This window comes from Esox lucius, chromosome 24 (genome assembly GCF_011004845.1).
Source record: "Esox lucius isolate fEsoLuc1 chromosome 24, fEsoLuc1.pri, whole genome shotgun sequence".
In the NCBI taxonomy this organism is placed as follows: Eukaryota; Metazoa; Chordata; class Actinopteri; order Esociformes; family Esocidae; genus Esox; species Esox lucius.
The window spans coordinates 29,217,608-29,240,594 of NC_047592.1; the positions used below are offsets into that span (position 1 = coordinate 29,217,608).

General features: G+C 40.6%; 1 protein-coding gene across 11 annotated transcripts in view; it reads left to right on the forward strand.

The window, feature by feature from the left end:
• Positions 1-22,987, forward strand: part of LOC105008546 (collagen alpha-1(XXV) chain) — a 388,822-nt gene that overhangs the window by 129,727 nt on the left and 236,108 nt on the right. For all 11 annotated transcript variants that reach the window (XM_020044365.2, XM_020044363.2, XM_020044369.2 and 8 more), the window contains 2 exons: positions 13,557-13,583; positions 14,127-14,153. In XM_020044365.2, the coding sequence (XP_019899924.1) occupies positions 13,557-13,583; positions 14,127-14,153 (54 nt within the window). The remainder of the gene's footprint in view (positions 1-13,556; positions 13,584-14,126; positions 14,154-22,987) is intronic.

Sequence of the window (22,987 nt, forward strand, 5' to 3'; positions counted from 1 at the left end):
CTGTTTGAGTGTGTGGACAGGTGTCTTTTGTACAGGTAACAAGTTCAAACAGGTGCAGTTAATACAGGTAATGAGTGGAGAACAGGAGGGCTTCTTAAAGAAAATCTAACAGGTCTGTGAGAGCCAGAATTCTTACTGGTTGCTAGGTGATCAAATACTTATGTCATGCAATAAAATGAAAATTAATTATTTAAAAATCATACAATGTTCAAAACCCCTTAATGATGAGGAAAATGTTGAGGTCTGTGACGTCGCCCGGTATGGCGCAGCCGGGGCCCCACCCTGGAGCCAGGCCCGGGGTTGGGGCTCGTACACGAGCGCCTGGTGGCCGGGCCTTTCCCCAAGGGGCCCGGACGGGCTCAGCCCCGAAGGAGCGACGTGGGGCCGCCTTCCCGTGGGCTCACCACCCACAGGAGGGACTATAAGGGGCTGGTGCGGAGAGGATCGGGCGGCAGTCGAAGGCGTGGGCCTAGATAACCCGATCCCTGGACACGGAAACTAGCTCTAGGGACGTGGAACGTCACCTCGCTGGCGGGGAAGGAGCCTGAGATCGTGCGTGAGGTTGAGAGGTTCCGACTAGAGGTAGTCGGGATCACCTCTACGCACAGCTTGCGCTCTGGAACCACACTCCTTGAGAGAGGATGGACTCTTCACCACTCTGGAGTTGCCCCTGGTGAGAGGCGGCGGGCTGGTGTGGGTTTGCTTATAGCTCCCTTACCCGGTGAACGAGAGGGTCGTTTCCCTGCGCCTACGGGTCGGGGATAGGTCTCTCACTGTTGTTTGTGCCTACGGGCCGAACGGCAGTGCAGAGTACCCGACCTTCTTGGAGTCTCTGGGAAGGGTGCTGGAAAGTGCTCCGACTGGGGACTCTATCGTTCTACTGGGGGACTTCAACGCCCACGTGGGCAACGACAGTGAAACCTGGAGGGGCGTGATTGGGAGGAACGGCCCCCCTGAACTGAACCCGAGCGGTGTTCAGTTTTTGGACTTCTGTGCTAGTCACAGTTTGTCCATAACGAACACCATGTTCAAGCATAAGGGTGTCCATCAGTGCACGTGGCACCAGGACACCCTAGGCCGCAGGTCGATGATCAACTTTGTTGTCGTTTAATCTGACCTGCGGCCGTATGTCTTGGACACTCGGGTGAAGAGAGGGGCGGAGCTGTCAACTGATCACCACCTGGTGGTGAGTTGGATCCGTTGGCGGGGGAGGAAGCTGGACAGACTCGGCAGGCCCAAGCGTACTGTAAGGGTCTGCTGGGAACGCCTGGCCGAGTCTCCTGTCAGAGAGATCTTTAACTCCCACCTCTGGCAGATCTTCGACTGGATCCTGAGGGAGGCTGGAGATATTGAGTCCGAGTGGACCATGTTCTCCACCGCCATTGTCGAAGCGGCCGCTCGGAGCTGTGGCAGTAAGGTCTCCGGTGCCTGTCGAGGCGGCAATCCCCGAACCCGGTGGTGGACACCGGAAGTAAGGCATGCCGTCAAGCTGAAGGAGGAGTCCTATCAGGCCTGGTTGGCTTGTGGGACTCCTGAGGCAGCTGACGGTACCAGCAGGCCAAGCGGACTGCAGCCCGGGTGGTTGTGGAAGCAAAAACTCTGGCCTGGGAGGAGTTCGGTGAGGCCATGGAGAAGGACTATCGGCTGGCCTCGAAGAGATTCTGGCAAACCGTCCGGCGCCTCAGGAGAGGGAAACAGTGCCCTACCAACGCTGTTTACAGTAGAGGTGGGCAGCTGTTGACCTCAACTGGGGATGTCGTCAGGCGTTGGAAGGAGTACTTCGAGGATCTCCTAAATCCCGCCGTCACGTTTTCCATTGAGGAAGCAGAGGATGAGGGCTCAGAAGTGGACTCGTCCATCACCCGAGCTGAAGTCACAGAGGTGGTCAAGAAACTCCTCGGTGGCAAGGCACCGGGGGTGGATGAGATCCGCCCTGAGTGCCTCAAGTCTCTGGATGTTGTTGGGCTGTCTTGGTTGACACACCTGTGCAAAATCGCTTAGCTGTCGGGGACAGTGCCTCTGGGATGGCAGACCGGGGTGGTGGTCCCTCTTTTTAAGAAGGGGGACCGGAGGGTGTGTTCCAACTATAGGGGGATCACACTTCTCAGCCTCCCCGGGAAAGTCTATGCCAGGGTTCTGGAGATGAGAATACGGCCGATAGTAGAACCTTGGATTCAGGAGGAACAGTGTGGTTTTCGTCCAGGCCGTGGAACACTGGACTAGCTCTATACCCTCTACGGGGTGTTGGAGGGTTCATGGGAGTTTGCCCAACCAATCCACATATGTTTTGTGGATTTGGAAGAGGCATTTGACTGTGTCCCTCGCGGCATCCTGTGGAGAGTGCTTTGGGAATATGGGGTCCTGGGTCCTTTGCTAAGGGCTGTCAGGTCCCTGTACGACCGAAGCAGGAGCTTGATTTGCATTGCCGGCAGTAAGTCAGACTTGTTCCCAGTGCATGTTGGACTCCAGCAGGGCTGCCCTTTGTTGCCGGTTCTGTTTGTAATTTTCATGGACAGAATTTCTAGGCGCAGCCAGGGGTCGGAGGGTGTCAGGTTTGGGGACCACACGATTTCGGCTCTGCTCTTTGTGGATTATGTTGTCGTGTTGGCCCCTTCAAACCAGGACCTTCAGCATGCACTGAGACGGTTTGCAGCCGAGTTTGAAGCAGTGGGGATGAAAATCAGTACCTCCAAATCCGAGGCCATGGTCCTCAATCGGAAAAGGGTTGCTTGCCCACTGCAGGTTGGTGGAGAGTGCCTGCCTCATGTAAAGAAGTTTAAGTATCTAGGGGTCTTGTTCACGAGTGAGGGAAGGATGGAACGGGAGATTGACAGACGGATTGGTACAGCTTCTGCATTAATGCAGTCGATGTATCAGTCTGTCGTGGTGAAGAAAGAGCTGAGCCGCAAGGCAAAGCTCTCGATTTACTGGTCAATCTACGTTCCTACTCTCACCTATGGTCATGAGCTTTGGGTCATGACCGAAAGGACAAGATCCCCGATACAGGCGGCCGAAATGAGGTTTTTCCGCTGGGCAATCCCTTAGAGATAGGGTAAGAAGCTCGGTCACCCGGGAGGAGCCCAGAGTAGAGCCACTGCTCCTCCACATCGAGAGGGGTCAGCTGAGGTGGCTTGGGCATCTGTTTCGGATGCCTCCGGAACGCCTTCCTGGGACTGGTCACCCCTCTGAGCCTGGGTCCTCTCTAGGTTTCTAGGTTTAAGGGCTTTATAAATACATTTGATTGAAATTTGATTGAAACAGCTATGAAACGAAACATACTCGTAAATGAGTCTGTCAGGAATGGATAGAAAAAGTCCCATACACAAATACCGCTTGGGGGTGCTATAAACATCACTGATGTTTCTCACGATTTTGCCGTTAACAAAAACACACTAAAGAAACATTTCCTTCCTAAACCGCTGAACAGATTTGGTTGACAATCGGTGTAAAGGAACACTGGACCATTGTCTTTAAAAGTTATATAAGAAAAGTTGATATCTCAAACAATATGGCCTCCATTTTACTTTTGTCAAAAACTTGTTAACGACATCTCCTCGGAAACCGCTGAACGGATTTGCATTCCGTTTGGTGTGAAGGACCTTTGAACCCTTACCTTTAAAAGTTCTATGAGGAAAGTTGATATTTCTAATAGTATGGCCCAAATCAGCTAATGAAAATGTGCTGGGGGGGTCTATGACTTTAGAAGTCCATTAATCCCAAATGGAACATCAAACAGGCTACAAAAAGAAATGTGTCTGTCAGGAAGGGACAGAAAAAGTCTGAGATGGACCCCGGGACCAGTATCTTCAATTCAATATTTGATATTTGATATCTCAAACAATGCACGCATAATAGGCTAATTACTTTTACATGGGTGTGGCACTTTGTCAGGCCATATATCCCGTCAGGGATAATGTTGTACAGGTGCTGGTCATATAATTAGAATATCATCAAAAAGTTGACTTATGTTAGTGATTCCATTCAAAAAGTGAAACTTGTATAATGTATGCATTCATTCCACACATACTGATATATTTCAAGTGTTTATTTCTTTTAATTTTGAAGATTATAACTGACAACTAATGAAAACACCAAATTCAGTATCTGGGAATATTTTATTATTGTGAAAAGATTCAATATTGAAGACACCTGGTCCCATACTCTAATCAGCGAATTAACTCAAAACACCTGCAAAGGCCTTTAAATGGTTTCTCAGTCTAGTTCGGTAGGCTACACAACCATGGGGAAGACTGCTGACTTGACATCTGTCCAAAAGACGACCATTGACACCATTGCTAAAGAGGCTGGCTGTTCACAGAGCTCTGTGTTAACCGCACCCTGGAGAGGATTGTGAAACAAAACCCATTGAAAAATGTGGGTAGATTCACAAAGAGTGGACTGCAGCTGGAGTCAGTGCTTCAAGAACCACCACGCAAAGACGTATGTAAGAAATACGTTTTAGCTGTCGCATTCCTTGTATCAAGCCACTCTTGAACAAGACACAGCAACAGAAGCGTCTCGCCTGGTCTAAAGACAAAAAGGACTGGACTGCTCCTGAGTGGTCCAAAGTTATGTTCTCTGATGAAAGTAAATTTAGGATTTCCTTTGGAAATCAAGGTCCCAGAGTCTGGAGGAAGACAGGAGAGGCACAGAATCCAAGTTGCTTGAAGTCCAGTGTAAAGTTTCAACAGTCAGTGATAGTTTGGGGTGCCATGAGATCCAAGGTCAACGCAGCCGTCTACCAGGAAGTTTTTGAGCACTTCATGCTTCTTGCTGCTGACCAACTTTATGGAGAAGCAGATTTCATTTTCCAACAGGACTTGGCACCTGCACACAGTGCCAAAGCTACCAGTACCTGGTTTATGGACCATGGTATCCCTGTTCTTAATTGGCCAGCAAACTCGCCTGACCTTAACCCTATAAAAAATCTATGGGGTATTGTGAAGAGGAAGATGCGATACGCCAGACCCAACAATGCCGAAGAGCTGAAGGCCACTATCAGAGCAACCAGGGCTCTCATAACACCTGAGCAGTGCCACAGACTGATCGACTCCATGCCATGCCGCATTGCTGCAGTAATTCAGGCAAAAGGAGCCCCAACTAAGAATTGAGTGCTGTACATGCTCATACTTTTCATGTTCATACTTTTCAGTTGGCCAACATTTCTAAAAATAATTTTTTTGTATTGGTCTTAAGTAATATTCTAGATTTTCTGTTTAGATTTGCCTTTTTCGAGAAAACATGGAAATTGTGAGGAAGGGTCTACTAAACCCTCAACTAACAACCGTTCAGGCTGAAGGATGTAGTAGATGCAGTGCTTTCTACTAGATTTTCTGTTTAGATTTGTACTGAGCCCTGTTGTTTATTAACGCACTATGGAGAAGAAGAAATTGATTTGTGGGCGGATTTACTGGCAAAGCCTTTTCGAAAACATGAAAATTGCGAGGAAGCAACTGCCTCAGTCAGGGAAAGGATTTGTGTGAAAGGATTAGTGTGGCACTTACAATCGATCAAGTATGAAAAGTACACCTGGCTTACACTGAAGGAACATTGTTATTGTGAGTACATTCTTATTTCTTTGGTACCTGTAATGTCTTGATTTGGGCTTTGCGATGTCTATTTGTGTTGCTGCGTCCTGTCATACTGCATAATGGTACTGTACATCCTTGATGGTTTCATTCGCCACATATTCATGTTTCTGTAATTACTAGAGTTGTAAGCCTCTTGTTAAATCGCTTTATTCCACTGTCACTGTGAATATGGGATGGTTAAGTTGAATGACAATAGTCTAATACCCAGCAAGCAACAGCCAGTGGCCCACCGGCGGCCCACTAGCTTTTTGCTGCAGCAGTTTATGCAAAGCGTCCGGCCAGCGGGCCGCCAGAGGCAGACGTTTTTTTTTATAGAGCGCGTACAATACCCTGATCAGCGGCTCAACAGCGGCCAGGCAGCGGCTAGGCGCTTTTATGCAATAAACCCAGCAGGATGCCTCACACCCCAATATTAGGTTTTATTTATAATAACCCTTAATAATAATTTTGGTCATATCGCAAATGACAATGAACTGAATAAAATCTAAACAATTTATTTCATATAGAGCAAGATGCATACAAAAAAACATGTGCAAATTAATAGAAATAAAAATGTTACAAAATCAAATAGTGCAAGAAAACGTTTGTTTCGGGAGTTCATCAAATTGTAGTAAAAAGCATATAGCTTATACCTTACACACTTTGAACAAGAGTTGACGAGAGAACCAAGTTGCAAAAATGTATTTTCCTTCTAGTTTTCACGGTACTTCAGCGTGGAATCTAAATGGCGATTGTCTTGCCTCAAATATGTGCAATTCGCTATAGCGTCATCTACAGACACGGCTGTGTTTAAACATAGTAAAGAACTGTCCCCCATGAAGCATTAAAGTTGCAGCTATAGACGAGTAGTTGAGCTGGTACCATGCAGTGGAAAATGGCCATTAGTTCGGGAAAATATTATGGTAAGCAATGGCAAGATGTGTTTACTGTACATTTCTACACAAAGGTCCATTACACAAGCAAAAGTGCAATAATCAAAGTAAACTACCAATGTTGACCAAAATTCTGTACGCTAAGATTTCACAATATTAAAATAAATCAAATAATCAGTACAAGAATAAAAGGGATACAATAGCATCTCTGCTGGAAGAAAATGGCCACACAAGCAGATAGCTCACTGGGTAGCCCATAGGATTAGGCAGCAATACATGCTAGAATTATTAGCTTTGCATCCATCGTGCTGAAGTTAATAATCGTTATTGGTAAGGATAAAGTGCCCCACTTTGGAAATCAAATGCCCCTCCAACACGTTTGTTTTGGTAACTGACCTGTATCTACTTGACCGGTAAGCAGGTTAGGATTGTAACCAGCTAATAGTTTGTTTTAACCAACAAGGTACTAGATAAATATAACTGCCATGTACAGATGTTGTCCAGCGGCTAATGACTTTCAAGAGGGGATGATTACATTATCATTTAACTTACACTATATGGGCTTAGAAAATACACTGACATGCGGATATAGGGGTGTAACATTAATTCTAGTTAGAAAATTTTTAGGTTCGATTTTGATATTTTACACGATTTTGCGATTCTGTGATTAAGTAATCGCTCGTCATTGATTGTGGCCAGCAGTTACCACCTCCACGATATCAATGCAACTGATGTAAAGGAGTTGGCATTAAAATTAATTGCACTCATAAAACCGTTAAAAACAACTATACTGCACTATACTTGCAGGCCCACTATTTAATTAACTTAGCAACAGTAAGACTCTACATTAGACATTAGTCAGCAACAATAAGACCTCTGATTTTCATATGTTGCCTTCGAAATGAAGCTCTGTGGTGTGTCTGTATTTTGCTACATTTTCAAAGGGAAATATACACTCACCTAAAGGATGATTAGGAACACCTGTTCAATTTCTCATTAATGCAATTATCTAATCAACCAATCACATGGCAGTTGCTTCAATGCATTTAGGGGTGTGGTCCTGGTCAAGACAATCTCCTGAACTCCAAACTGAATGTCAGAATGGAAAAGAAAGGTGATTTAAACAATTTTGAGCATGGCATGGTTGTTGGTGCCAGACGGACCGGTCTGAGTATTTCACAATCTGCTCAGTTACTGGGATTTTCATCCACAACCATTTCTAGGGTTTACAAAGAATGGTGTGAAAAGGGAAAAACATCCAGTATGCGGCAGTCCTGTGGGTGAAAATGCCTTGTTGATGCTAGAGGTCAGAGGAGAATGGGCCGACTGATTCAAGCTGATAGAAGAGCAACTTTTGGCTGTCAACCTCACCCTGTGATTGGCTTGAGCCGAGTCTTGTTCAGGTCACGATCAGCATGGACGGAGATGAGATGAACGCTTTGCAGCAAGCCATTGGAGTTTTAAGAACTATTTTAACATGCTCTGATACTATTTCTTCCATTGAGCAGCAAAGAACATGCTCATCTGCACCTAACGTTGTTCACAGTACGGCAGAAAGTGAAATGATTTGATTGTATATTGGTAAGTGACCACGCTTTTCCCCCCACCTGTCTAGCCTTAACCTCCCGCAATTGTGTCCGATCTCATGCCTTCACTGCACTGACATATTGTAAGGCTTCAATCATGCTCTTTGTCACGCAAAGTTTATGTCCTGGCTTCCACAGATGTAAATATATCAATTACGTTACGGTAATGAAGAGAAGGAACAACAGACATTGAAGTTAGTTTAAGGTTGCAGTGAAGGCATGACAAAGAGCATGACTGAAGCTAGACAGGTGGGGAAAAAAGTGTGGTCACTTACCAATATAAAATCAAATCAGTTATACAAATCAGCACCACAAAAATAGAGCTTACCTTTTCCTCGGACGAGAGCCCCAATTGCCAAAGTGCTGATGCGTTTGATATCACAAAGACTGCCGTGATCCTCAGGTTTGGTCTTGTGTAGCGTGAGCTGCTCGGCCTGTAGCACTAACTTGTCCCATACAGAAAATACATTTATTTTTAATATATAATATGGAAAATATAATCCATGAATACATTTGGTAAATATGTAAAAAATTGGTTGCTTAAATATATTCGTAAAACATTTTTTTTTATGCATTTTTAAAAAGCGTGTCTAAATGTATCAGAAAACCGGCAAGGTGGTATTTCAAACCTGCAACCTTATGTTCCACCGTCAGGCAGACTAACAAACAGGAATATGTTGATGGGAGAGGCAGGTAGTGGTATTAACAAGTTTACCTTAGCACGTTAGACTATATTTATGACTAAGATTACTTTTATTTTGGTAATGTACACATCTATAAAATGTGTTTCAACACCTAAATGTGATATAATCAATAAGTCAGTAATTACATTTCATCTTTTTACTTTCACAGGACCTGAAAAATGCATTTTAATATGGGCTTCAAAATACATTTTGTAATGTATTTTCTATAATACATTACAATTGTAATGAGAGCATTGTTAACGGTGAAATACATCTGGACAAAACTGAAATGTATTTTGAATAAAGTTAAATATATTTATACATTTTTAAATACATTTCAGAATAAAAGGTGAAATAAATGTTGATACCTGAAATGTATTTTGAATAAAGATGTATGTATACATTATTAAATACATTAAGTTGAATTAACATACATTCTACATACATTTTGCATTGAAAAAATATATTTATTTTCCATATGGGGTGAGTCTGGTCTGAAAAGTGTTCTCATTTCACTTTCTGCCGTGCTGTGAACAACGTTAGGTGCAGATGAGCATGTCCTTTGCTGCTCAATGGAAGAAATAGTATCAGAGCATGTTAAAATAGTTCTTAAAACTCCAATGGCTTGCTGCAAAGCGTTCGTCTCATCTCCGTCCATGCTGATCGCGACCTGAACAAGACTCTGCTCGAGTTTCTCAGCCAATCACAGGGTGAGGTTGACAGCCAATCACAGCGCGAGAAATGTTCTGCCATCCGTTTCTACTATACTCCTTCCGTTTCCACTAAACTTTCTCTCACACACACATACATTCTTCTCTCACATACATACATTTTCTGCTAATATACATAAATTATTTAAAATTGTGACTGCATATAAAAATGTGTTCTTATGAGAGAAAAAAACTGTATGTATGTTAGAGTGAAAATATATGTGTGTGAAAGGAGAATGTATATATGTGAGGGTGAAAATGTATGTATGTGAAAGGAAAATGTATGTATGTTTGTGAGAATGAAAATATATGTATGTGAAAGGAGAATGTATGTATGTGAGAGTAAAAATATATGTATGTGAAAGGAGAAATGTTTGTGAGAGTACCAGAATGAATAATGTCTTGTACGGCCCCTCATATAATGGCAATTTAATGAAAGAAAAAGTATTATATTCAGTTAAATTCAAACATGCTTTCTATTCAATATTTAGGGTAGCTTCTAATGTACACAATCTGTACTGATGGGTAAGGTGTAGTGCCACCATGAGCCACCATAACAGCTTCAATGTGCCTTGATGGATGGAACCCCCTTCTTCCAAAAGATATTCCTTCATTTAGTGTTTTTTGATGGTAGTGGAGTGACCTCGCTAACATGTTGGTCCAAAAAATTCCATAGGTGTTCAATTTGGTTGAGATCAGGTGAATGCAAAAGCCATAGCATTTGATTTACATAACTTTCATACACATCAAACCATTCAGTGACCCCTTGTGCCCTGGGAATTGTCATCCTCATAGAGAACACTCCATAATAGAAATATTTCACCATAGGAAAAAGCCAATCACTCAGAATAATTTTGTAATGATACACAGGGACCTTTCCCTCTAAGTGGACAACTGGTCTCAAACCATACCAAGAAAATACCCCCCACAGCATAACACAGCCTCTAGACCTCACTATAGCGGCCAATCATTCAGGCCTGTAACATTCTCTTGGTGCACACCACACATGATGTCGCACTTGTTAAGAATATGGTGAAGGATGACTCTATGTCACTTTTTTCAACATCTCTTATTGGGATGCCTATTATTTTTGCACCATTGAACTCTCACATTTACATTTGTCATTGGAATGAAGGGTTTATACACTGCAATCCTACTATAATATGCCTCTCTGAGTATATCTTGATGGATTGTTCTTGCAGACACAGTCTAATCTCCTGCACTGACATTGAGCATCCCAGTCATGTGCTTTCGACCACAATTTCAAACCCTATTTTCTGATGTCTTTCCCATAAATTTAAATGCAGATGTAACATTTCTTACTGCTCCTGCTATTCGTGCCATAATAATGAACCCTATTTCAAAGTCACTTAGTTCCTTCCCTCTTGCAATATTGAGACAACATTTGAGGTCAACTGACCCTGCTCAGCATTTTATACATGCCACAGAGCATGATCAGATTCATTGTACTTAATCATGCAATGCACAGAATCTGCATTTATTTTCCTTCACTCATTCAAATTTTTCCTTTAATTTGTCATCTGTCTATATATTTCTTAACACTAGAACCACCAGGCCTTTTAGACCCCCAGTATCCGCCAGAACCGAACGCCGTTTGTCATCATTAGCGTACAAATCTTCTCTATTAGCATACACATTCTCCTCCGCAACATCCCCATCAAACCAGAGCATCAGTACTAGGTTGTCAAACTAAATAGAATAGTCTACAAAAATTACAGAATTTGTTTGTTTGAAATGTTCATCAATTAGAAAAATACAAGAATGTGTTTGTATTGAAGGTTTTATTTATTTATTTCTAAGAAAGATTATTTCTAAGAACTAGGCTATAGTATTTTCATTCGTTAGGCCCTACAAATGTACAAAATGAACACTTAAATTATTCAAAGATAAATCCATTCGAATTTTGATCACATTTTTATGATGTACATGGTAAAATAAGAGACATTATCGACCAGTTTTCAACGGTCAAAGGATTATACGCATGAATAGTCGTATACAGGCCTAAAGCACGGTTGCTTGATAAACACGAAACATTTCAAAAAATGAATAACACGTAGGCTACAGCCTATTCATAGAAATTAAATTGATAGATCCAAATATATGTAGCCTCCCTTCAAGTAAAAACATTGCAGTGTTTTATTCAATGAATTGTATTTGTTAATTTGATTAGCAGAGTTAAAGGATTCTCTTAGGATGACTTACAGTAGCCTACACTGTCACAGTGCCTCCAGTGATCATGCCTCCCTCCAGGGGGAGCCTGTTCCCAGGCTATTAGCCACCACCGTCCATTCTTCCGACTGCTAGCACCACATTCACGGAACACCCCGGACTCCTCTACACTATTACGCACACGTGTTCCTCAGTACTACAGCCTATAACTGCCCGTGTGTTTATCTGTGTCTTTGTGGAGTATTGTCTGCTATTTGTCTGCGTTTGTTTTTCTCGCCTAGTGCACTTGTTCCTTTGTATCAGTTTTAGCCGTTTCGGCCTCTATTGTTTGTATTGCGTATTACGCTTTTCAGCTTAGTAAACCCTTGTTTCACCGTTCGTCCTGCGCCTGGTCTCCTTGCTTACCAAACCGTGACATACATGAATAACAATTATTGTATTTTTTTATTCGATTAGCAGAGTGAAAGGATGATCAAAGGGTAACTTACGGTAGTGTCTCACCGTGGCATTTGTGGTCGCCGTTGGTTCGTTTCTTGCCATTTTTTTTCTCTCTCCTAATAAAAAGAGTAACATGTAATACATTTGTAGAATTGGTAATTGGTGGTTGGTAAAGAATGTCTGGTATTTCGTTTCCTGAATAATTATTTAGATTTACATTTTAGATTTACATTTGATGAATTAGCCTACACAAGAAGCTGAATCTCCTATTGGAAAATGGTAACGTGTGATACATACAGCGGGAAGAACAAGTATTTGATACACTGCCGATTTAGCAGGTTTTCCTACTTACAAAGTATGTAGAGGTCTGTAATTTTTATCAGAGGTACACTTCAACTGTGAGAGACGGAATCAAAAATCCAGAAAATCACTTTGTATGATTTTTAAATAATTCATTTGCATTGTATTGCAGGACATTGAAGGTATTTGATCACCTGCCAGTAAGAATTCCGGCTCTCACAGACCTGTTAGTTTTTCTTTAAGAAGCCCTCCTGTTCTCCACTCATTACCTGTATTAACTGCAACTGTTTGAACTAATTTGCCAAAAAAAGGCAAATTAATTACTTAAAAAACATACAATGTGATTATCTGGATTTTTGTACTATAACACAGTTGAATAGTACCTATGATAAAAATTATAGACTTCTACATGCTTTGTAAGTGTGAAAACTAGCAAAATCAGCAGTGTATCACATACTTGTTCTCCCCACTGTACGTTAAATTGTCAAGTAGCCTATATTGTTTTTATTATATTTCAGTAATAAATTGTTGAATGGTCATTGACATTTGGTATTTCTTTTGTACGGTAGGTTCATTCTTATTCAACCAAGGCTCTATAATTTATTGGGGATTATCACACATTTATCCATTGCATCCATGCATTCAGTGAGGGATGATTAGCGCCTGAGTACCATTAGTGGCTGCCTGGCTAAGTGCTGTGGGCTGTTGGCCGATTACGTCAGAAAACATGGTAAAAAAACTGAACAGTGTAATATATGCCTAGTTAGGAAAAGACATGGAAGGAGTAGGATGTAGCTTTCAAAATGGCAGTCTGGTGTGGGAGATGATCCCCCAGGACACCATCCATTGTCTCATTAGGAGTTTGCCCAAATGTTGTCAGGGTTGCATACAGGCACTTCGGGGCCATAAACACTACTGAGTCATATTACGAATTGCCATAATGAAATTCACGCAAGTTGGAACATCCTGTGATTTCAATTGTTTGCTTAGATTTTCAGTGTGAATTTGAATCCAGCCCCTAATCGGTTGGTGATTTTGGTTTCCATTTACCGTTATTACATGATTTTGTTCTCACAGAATTACACAATGTACAGTGAAGAATTTGATCTTTAATATATTTTGTTCATCGATATTAAGGGCCTTCAAAAAAACTGATAATTTCTTAATTTCTTTCTCCTCCCAAAAGGGTCCTCCTGGTCCACAGGGTGAAAAGGTAGGTCAACAAATGTTTATGTTAACACTCAACTTAAACTTAATTCTAAACCTAACAACTAACCTAAAATGTATGTTCTAGTACTAAGGGCAACACCTGTCAGTGTTATTACAACACCTGTCAGTGTTATAAACTGCACCATTACAGCTTTGTGTGTATACAAACCCAAGTATTAACCATACCCATATATACATCGCAATTGTATGGGAAATTGTGACTCAAACATACATTGTAAATTAATATGAGTCTTCCCTCCTCATTAACAGGCACCATGCCCCACCAAACCCACCCACCCCACCATTCCTCTCCTCATTCCACTCCTTCTCTACTATACTGCTCATGTCAGTCTTTATTGTAATTAGTGATTTTATTTTCTACCACAATGAATATTTGAGGTTGACTGTACAATTTTACCTCATCACTGTGTTTTGAATTATGACTCATATCTTCCTTCAGTGAATGTGTTTGTATGTTTTTGTTTCTGTGTGTATATGTTTGGTTGATACATAAATTTCTCATGCAAATTCTTTCTTCCTTTTGCAGGGGGATCAAGGTGACCAAGGACCGCGGGTATGTTGTTTACCCTTCCTTTGATTGTGTTGAATGCTATCATTTGTTTCCTTTGACCAAAATCTGCTTATTTACCTTAAAAAACAAATTCGAATAATAAATATAGGGATAAATATAGGGATAATAAATATAAATTCATTATAGCACTCAAACTGTTATCTCCATCTCTGTAATGAACTATGACTCACTATATACACTTTGAAACCAGTTCGATTCTTAAATCATCTTGATTTGTTTTACATTTTGATAGCGGCTCTCATTCATGAAACATTGTCCGAAAATATGTCAGTTTCAGGCTTGGGGAGCATGATAATCCCCAATTGTGATTTACAAAATGGTCGTACCTTTACGAAAGGAGCATAGATGTCATCGCAGATAAATAAACCGGATTAAAGCCGTTGAAGTGAGAACTCTCTGCACCTGTCCTTATTTACATATGACGCACCCATAATTTATGTGGGTGTGGCCATTATCAACCTCTAATTTGACAGCTTTCAACCTCTAAATTGATAGCCTAAAACTGCTAATAAACCATTCGTCTTTCTCCATAAAATAATCAACACGGTCACGGAATATGCTTTAGCATCTCAGCCCAGAGCCAAGGTCCTTTAGAAGAGCAAGCTCTGCCATTATTAGGGTAACTTCTCAACCCACAACCACTGGTTTATTTATACTCTCACTAGTCAATTTGTTAGCTTCAAGATGCCAGCCACCAAACTTATAATTATCATTTATGATCTACAAATAACACGCACAACCTTGAGGCGGATGGGCTACAACAGCAGAAGACCCCACCGGGTACCACTCATCTCCACTACAAATAGAAAAAAGAGGCTACAATTAGCAGGAGCTCACCAAAATTGGACATTTGAAGACTGGAAGAATGTTGCCTGGTCTGATGAGTCTTGATTTCTGTTGAGACATTCAGATGGTAGGGTCAGAATTTGGCGTAAACAGAATGAGAACATGGATCCATCATGCCTTGTTACCACTGTGCAGTAATGGTGGTGTAATGGTGTAATGGGGATATTTTCTTGGCACACTTTAGGCCCCTTAGTGCCAATTGGGCATTGTTTAAATGCCACGGCCTACCTGAGCATTGTTTCTGACCATGTCCATCCCTTTATGACTACCATGTACCCACCCTCTGATGGCTACTTCCAGCAGGATAACTGCTTCTGTCACATCATCAATAAACACTAGTGACCCAGTGCCATTGGAAGTCATGCATGCCCATGCTATCTCACTGCCTCCACCATGTTTTACAGATGATGTGGTATGCTTCAGATTATGAGACTTTTAGAAACCAGCCGTTCGTATAGTGGTGAAATAGTGATTGCGTACCCGGTCATCAAGGGAGAGAGTAATTCAATTATTTTTTGCAGCATTTGATAGTCTATTGTTCAGGATGTTACATACTCGATCTTACTTGGTCTTACAAACTCGATTTCCTCTCAACGAACTTCTGGTTGTCCTCTACTCTAGGCATTGCAGTCCAGAATACACATCACAGTACTGTAAGCCCACTGCCTAATTATTGTTGCGCTTTGACTGAACGTGACTTCCACTGTACGAACAAACAGATGTTCTGTTGTAATCTAAACATAAAAGGCGTACATTCATACACGTTTATACTCCCCCCATCACACGTAAGAAAAAACATTGTTTGATAAAACATGAGGAGGTAAAAAGCCCTCATCAATGGAACGCAGATAACGTGATTCATCATGGCAACTGGAGAAAAAGGTCTTGGACCCTGTACTTCTCCCCAGTGGAGTTAAATATATTAATGAATGTACATGCTGAATATGAGTATATATTCAAGAAAAAAGCAATACTGTAGCAGCAGCAAAGGAACGTGGGTTAGTGTGGCAGAAAATTGCTGATTGAGTTTTAATTGAAAAAAGGAATAGTCACATCTTAAGTGTTCCAGTCATTAAACATTTATATAATGTGTGTGTGGGTGTTGTATCAAGTTCAGAGTTTATTTATCAAATACACAGAATAACACACCGTAATTATGAGCAATGACATATATGTGACATGGCGCACGTGTACATAGTAAGAATTAAGAAATATTTAAAGCTAAAATATAGCAATAATATAAGAACCACAAGGACAGGTAAGAAAGTAATCTCTTTATATTCAGTTTCACTCTATAACGATTAAGTTACTAGTCATAATTTGGCCTTGGTTGCATATTATGTTTGTTTTTTTTTCTTGTTAGAAATGTGACCATTATCATTACTGAATACGTATGGTAAATAGATGTAAGGAAATTTGACTATAACAGTGGCATAGCCTGAATTTTAATGTTGATGGGCATCTTAAAATGAGCGGGCATGTATATTATTACACGTAGACTATAATGTCTGTATTAAATGTGGGCATTTTCAAGTGTTTGTGGACTGCGTGTGGAAACTAAAAAGCATTAACTTTATTGTATTAAAGGCTAACAAGGAGGCGCCGATGTGATTAGCACCTAAACATTTCAAAGAGTTTTTTTTTTTTACTCATACAGACAAGAATAATTACAACGTAATTACATATTAGGCAGTTTTTCAGTCACAATAATTAGTTTATAAGGTTGTTGTTATTATTAGCCCTTATTACATGGATTGGCTGAATTCCAGTGCAGAATGCGTGTTATTTCTTGATAACAGACCGTTGCCTTGAAAAACAGCGCATTGCAATTGACGCAGCAGGATTCTAACCAGAGACGGAACGGACTATTTTCTTTAGAGGAAGTAATACAATCGTTTTTAAATCAATAAATTCCTTTTGAAATCAATATTTTGTGTCAAATTATAGATTTATTTGGTAGGTAGCCATGTAATAAGCGGGATAAGGTATAGCGAGGCGGTTGTTATAGCGAATACAACCCCTTCAGGCTGATTCAAGATCCCTCCGCTTCGTCCCCCCAAAAAATTGTACCGCGGAGGAGAAAAATATTTGATTTTGAAATCGAGCTTCGCACCGAGCGCACGTCAGAAACAGAGGACAGTGTGTGTGTGTGTTCATTTCTTTAGTACTGTGACTTGACTTGACTTGAAACTTATAAGGACTCGACTTGACTTGCTTAGGGTGAACCCTTGACTTGACTTGCTTGATTTATCTGAACTTATCTGAGACTTGACTCGAGACTTGATGGTTTAGACTTGAGACTTGCTTGGACTTGACCATGTGTGACTTGTCCCCATCTCTGGCACATGCCTAACTAATGTTCATTATAGGCCTAGTTGACCCCTCTCCAAACATAGCGCTTATGGTTGTAACCATAAAGCTCTATTTTAGTCTTGTCACTCCAAATTACAGTGTGCCAGAAGCTGTAAGGCATGTCAAGGTGTTGTCGGGCATATTGTAACCAGGAGTTTTTCTGGCATTGGCACAGTAAAGGCTTCTTTCTGGCAACTCGACCATGTAGCTCATTTTAGTACAAGTATTGTTGCATTATGCTCCAACCACACTGTCTTTTTCCAGAGCAGCCTGTATTTCTCCAGAGGTTACCTGTGGGATTTTTTTTGTTTCCCAAACAATTCTTCTGGCAGTTTTGGCTGAAATCTTTCTTGGTCTACCTGACCTTGGCTTGGTATAAAGCATTTGCAAGGTTTTGGGTATCTTTTTATACCCTTTTCCATCTTTATAAAGTTCTATTACCTTGTTACACAGATTTTTGACAGTTCTTTTCTGCTCCCTATTGCTCAGTATTTAGCCTGCTCAGTGCATCCACGTGAGAGCTAACAAACTCATTGACTATTTATACACAGACACTAACTGCAATTTAAAATGCCACAGGTGAGGGAAATTCACCTTTAATTGCCATTTTCACCTTTGTGTGTCACCTTGTGTGCCTGTCAGAAGACCAAACATTCAAGGGTATGTAAACTTTTGATCAGGGCTATTTGGGCGATTTCTGTTTTCATTATGATTTAAAAAGGAGTCAAACAATTATCTGATAATAAATGGCTTCATATGATCACTAACCTTACATAAAAGACAATTTTCATGCGTGATTAGTCATTTTCAAAATCCATGCCAATATTTTGTATATTATTAGACACATGGTAAGGTTCAGTTCTGTTCAACTATACGACAAAAAGCGTTAATAGATGCATTAATGGTGTTGGGGCAAAAGGTACTCTTAGGTGTAAAAAGGGTGGGTGGCGCTCTGGTTTGTGTCTGTGTTTTTGGACATATTTTTTTACTTTGATCTGCCTCTGAGGTATGCGAAACCAGAGTAGCTCATTTTGGAAAGGCAAGTCAGTTGGCTTAAGCTGCAACGCTGCCGAATTGATTGGAAATCACTCACTCTTCTGGAGATTGAGCTTGTAACGAGGAAAGGAGCCAATGTCCTCCAGAATGGAGAAGATGCAAGGTAAGCATGTTGCAGGGTTACTGACATGAAGTAACAAATCATCAGCGTATAACGAAAACCTGTGTTCGACCACCTCCTGTGACATTCTCTGGAGAGGGGAAGATGCACGTAAAGCTATTGAAATGGGCTCAATAGTAAGGGCAAATAACAGAGGAGAGAGCGGGCCACCCTGTCTGGTCCCGTGTTCAAGGGCACAATAATCACAACGGGTGTCATTAGTACAGACCGTGCCCTGGGGAGACGTGTTCAAGAGACAAACCAAGTTTCTCCCCAAATCCTAACTTCTTAAGAACAGCGAAAAGATATACCCGTTCAATTCTGTCAAATGCCTTCTCCGCATCTAGAGAGATTATCACCTCAAGAAATCTTGAGAATTGTTTGGAATAAATAATATTCAACAACGTCTGGATGTTAAAAAAAGAGTACCAACCCTTAATAAAGCCAGTTTGTTCCTCTGATATGATTCCGGGCAGGACTCCCTCCAGACACTTTGCTATCACTTTAGCCAGTACCTTTACATCAACATTAAAGAGGCTAAGCAGCAGGAAGTAGGATCTTTTCCTTTCTTAAGAAGAAGCACAATTGATTCCTGCGTAAGAGTCGGTAGCAACGAGCCACGTTCCAGAGAGGAACGCTAACTTGGATGCTAACTTGGTGTGAAATATCTTAATGAACTCTACAGGAAACCCATCTGGCCCTGGAGCTTTACAACTCTGCATGGACTTGATAAACTACACCACCTTTTCATGGCTGAGAGGGGAATCAAGGTCAGCTGCAGTGTCAGTGTCAACAGAAGGAGTCTCCAGATCACCCGGGAGCCGTGTCATACTGGCAGCATCTGATAGGAACTCAGACATGTATAGGGAGGTATAGAAACATTTGATGGCAGCGTTGATACCCTTGATTTCAATAATTAATCAACAAGAAGAATCATTAATTTGGGGAATTAGAAGAGAGGCAGCCCTGTGTTTCAGTTGTTGAGCCAGCAGACGACCTGCCCTTGAGGTTAAATTCGGACTGCAAATTCAAGCGTCGCTTATACAGCTCTGGAGATGGAATCAAGGCATATTGGTGTTAGAAATCAGCCATTTCGTATAGTGGTTGTAATAATTATCACATACCCGTTTGTCAAGGGAGAGAGTAATTCAATTATTTATTGCAGAATTAAATAGTCTTGTTCATGAGGTTACGGACCTGGTCTTCCTTACACAACCTCTATCTCATCTCACTCAATCTTTTCTCACTGTAATGTTGGTTACAAGCTGATATATATATTGAAGGGTGTCTACCTATCAAAGATCAGGTTTCCAAGACAATAACCCCCATGCCAAAAGGTCAATGTGAACATTCTTGGGGTTATCAGAGCGCAACTTACAGAGAACTTTCTAAACAGAGATGTTTCTGTTGTTCTCATTATCTAGGCACATCCACTTCCAATGAAACGTACATATTGTAATTGTTAATGCTCAGATTCTACACTCCCCCCATCAAACATTTAAAGAAAAACATTGTTTGATAAAACAAGTACAATTCAATTCCTATTTAAAAGAAAAGGACCATACACTTATGTTACAAGACGAAATAACAAAAGGAGTATCTGACCAATCAGGTCTTATTTTTCCTCTAATGAAAATGAATGTAAACAAGACAATTGACACACCGACACATAACTCAATGTATGACAGTCATCAATTCTGTACCCACCTCAGATTATAAAGGTCAAGAAACATTTTAATGGTGTTCAGCAGAAAATCTGACTCAACATGAGTCAAAGTCCATTGAACAATCAAAACCCCCCTTGTCCGTATCATGATCCATGCGACAATATCATACAAAAGACTTATGCATATCCTGTTGTACCTGTAAAAGATTCTACCTTTAAAATAGGGAAAACATCTACCTTTGACAGGGACTACCTATAAATAGGGAACAATTCACTGTCCAAACATACCATGATAGCCATCCTAATGTAGATCATTAAGCATCATCACAAATACGACAAAGTCCAATATTAGGATTGTCATCGTACAGAGTTTCCCACCTGTCTTGTGAGAAACAAACCTTCATACATACGAAATCACCATATCAGTTCATTTAGGAAAATCTTAGATTGTAAGGAAAGAAGTTAGTTTCCAATCAAGTGTCCTTTAGTTCTTGTCTTCAGTTTTCTTTGTCTTGTATCAGTGATGAAAGTTCGAAAATCAGTTATTGCATTCGGTGTGATGTGGACCCAGCAAATTGCCTGGTTGTCCTAACAAATCAGTGTAGATGTATAATGGAATAGTGAGTTTCCTACACTTCACTAATTCAAGATTAACACCACAACAGTGTCTTCCACTGTGTTGGGACCATGTGACCTTTGCAGTCAACTAGCCCATGGTACTCTGACCTGTAGTATGTGGAGTCTTTAAGGAGGTGGATTCTCCTCTCATCTCGCTGTCAACGATTCATCTAGAAATAGAATGTGAAGCCAAGTGATCTCACCCTGGCATCGTTCTGCCATGTGAGTGGTCAGGAGAATTTGGAACAGATTCAACCAGTGTAGTTGTAGAAATCCTTCTTGGACATGTTGCTGGTACTCACACACTCAGTTGTCTGTATCCAGTCAGTGAAGTGATGTATCATCAGAAAAGGGGTTGTGATGTCCTGATCTGTTGAAAGTATAACTGCAAAACAACGATTAGTGTGGTTCAACCGTCCATCGGACTTTCATCCACTGGGTATTGTTCCGTCAACTCCCAACAATGAAGACAATAAATCAGTCCTGAAAACTTGTGGATCTCAGAAGTTCCATCATCAGAGTCAAACGTACACACTATTCAGACAAGTTTCCATAAAAGTCTATGTCAAAGTTCCTTTTCCATCCAGAACTGGCTTGGTTGATGTTTGGTTCCTTTTGCTATATTATTGCCCAATAGCAACTTGCAGTGGAATAAGATTGTCAGACTTTAAAAAGCCAAATCAGAAATGGTTAGATCTATTCAATTCAACCATTAAAATGTTTACAAAACAATCTCCAAATAAACCAATTAAAAACATCCTGTAAATGGAAAATTTTAAACATAACAGATGCCAATGCTCTGTTATAACTATGAAAACAGGAAAAACCATTTTTTTATATGTAGCTCCTTATAAATAACAATTTGATTTGCCTTAAGCCCTTAGCTCAACTCTTTCCAATCATAATCAATTATCATATCATTCATCCCCCCTGCCTTCACTTAATTAAGTAAGCATTTTTACAAGACAATGGACAAACTACCTCATGGCATACAAACAGTGTCTTGATGACCATCCTAAATTTTAGGGAATTCACAAACTTTTTTATTCCAAATAGTGGCGGTCAGCCGAACCCTAAATCATAACTTTATGCTTTTTCTTTGACCACATCTGTGGTTCTATTGATTGTTCTATCAGCAAAAATGGGGGATGACTTTAGGTCTCTACCCTCACTTCAGTTGGTTTCAAAATCATACATTTCAACATTAAAGCTATTTAGAGGAAAATATATTTAGCTTTCACTTAACGTTTGTTTATCCCAAAACTGAATATGCTTGTGTTGGTAAAATTACCACAGATGAGACCAGAATGAACACTCAAATTGAATCTTTTGTAATAGGCTATTTTAATTGGAAAGGTTGGTAGAGATCAACCCAGAGGGTCTGCCCCCCTCCCTGAAGCTCTGAGCTCTACCCATTTATGGTGAGCCATTAAAAAGGCCAAATGTTTGTTTATGGTCCTCAGACTATCCTATCAATTTAGACGACATCCTTCGTTAACTGAAAATTTTGATTTAGTATCCAACCCATCTAATATTTTTGCTATTTGTAAAAATGTGCTTATCATTCTCTACACAGCAACTCAACATTAGGGTGGAAATTAAGAGAACTCTTAAGAATGGCGGTGTAGACAGAAAACAGATGTATGACGTCAATAAAATCAAGGTACAATAAGTCATCCAAAGGAAACTCCATGTAGGTCTTAAACACTGTTACATCAATACCCTATTTGTTCATTAGTCAATTTACCATTTTAGAATTTAAACTCCATTAACGAGTATCAGGTGTTGGTTTTAAAACACAAGTACTATCCCAGTTATCATTGGTAACTATAAATAAGAGAAACTATATTATTTAACCAAACTCAATTCAGCATTAAAAATACATTACATTTTTATTGTGGGGAGTAAACTTGCTTTAGCTCTATTACCCTTTTTTAAGGCTATGACTATATTGGATTCAAATTCAGTCCTCATGGGACACAGCATGTCTCCTTAACGTTCAAGTCTATCATCATGTGGATTCTTCATTCTACCACTTATACAATATATAAGGACAGCGAAAACATAAGTTAACCTTTTGTAAGAAAACCATGAGACAATTTTACCAGATTCGAAAATCATTGGACCAAATTCTAATTAATCACTAGGTTTCAGTCTTACCCACTTGTGCTAGCGAAC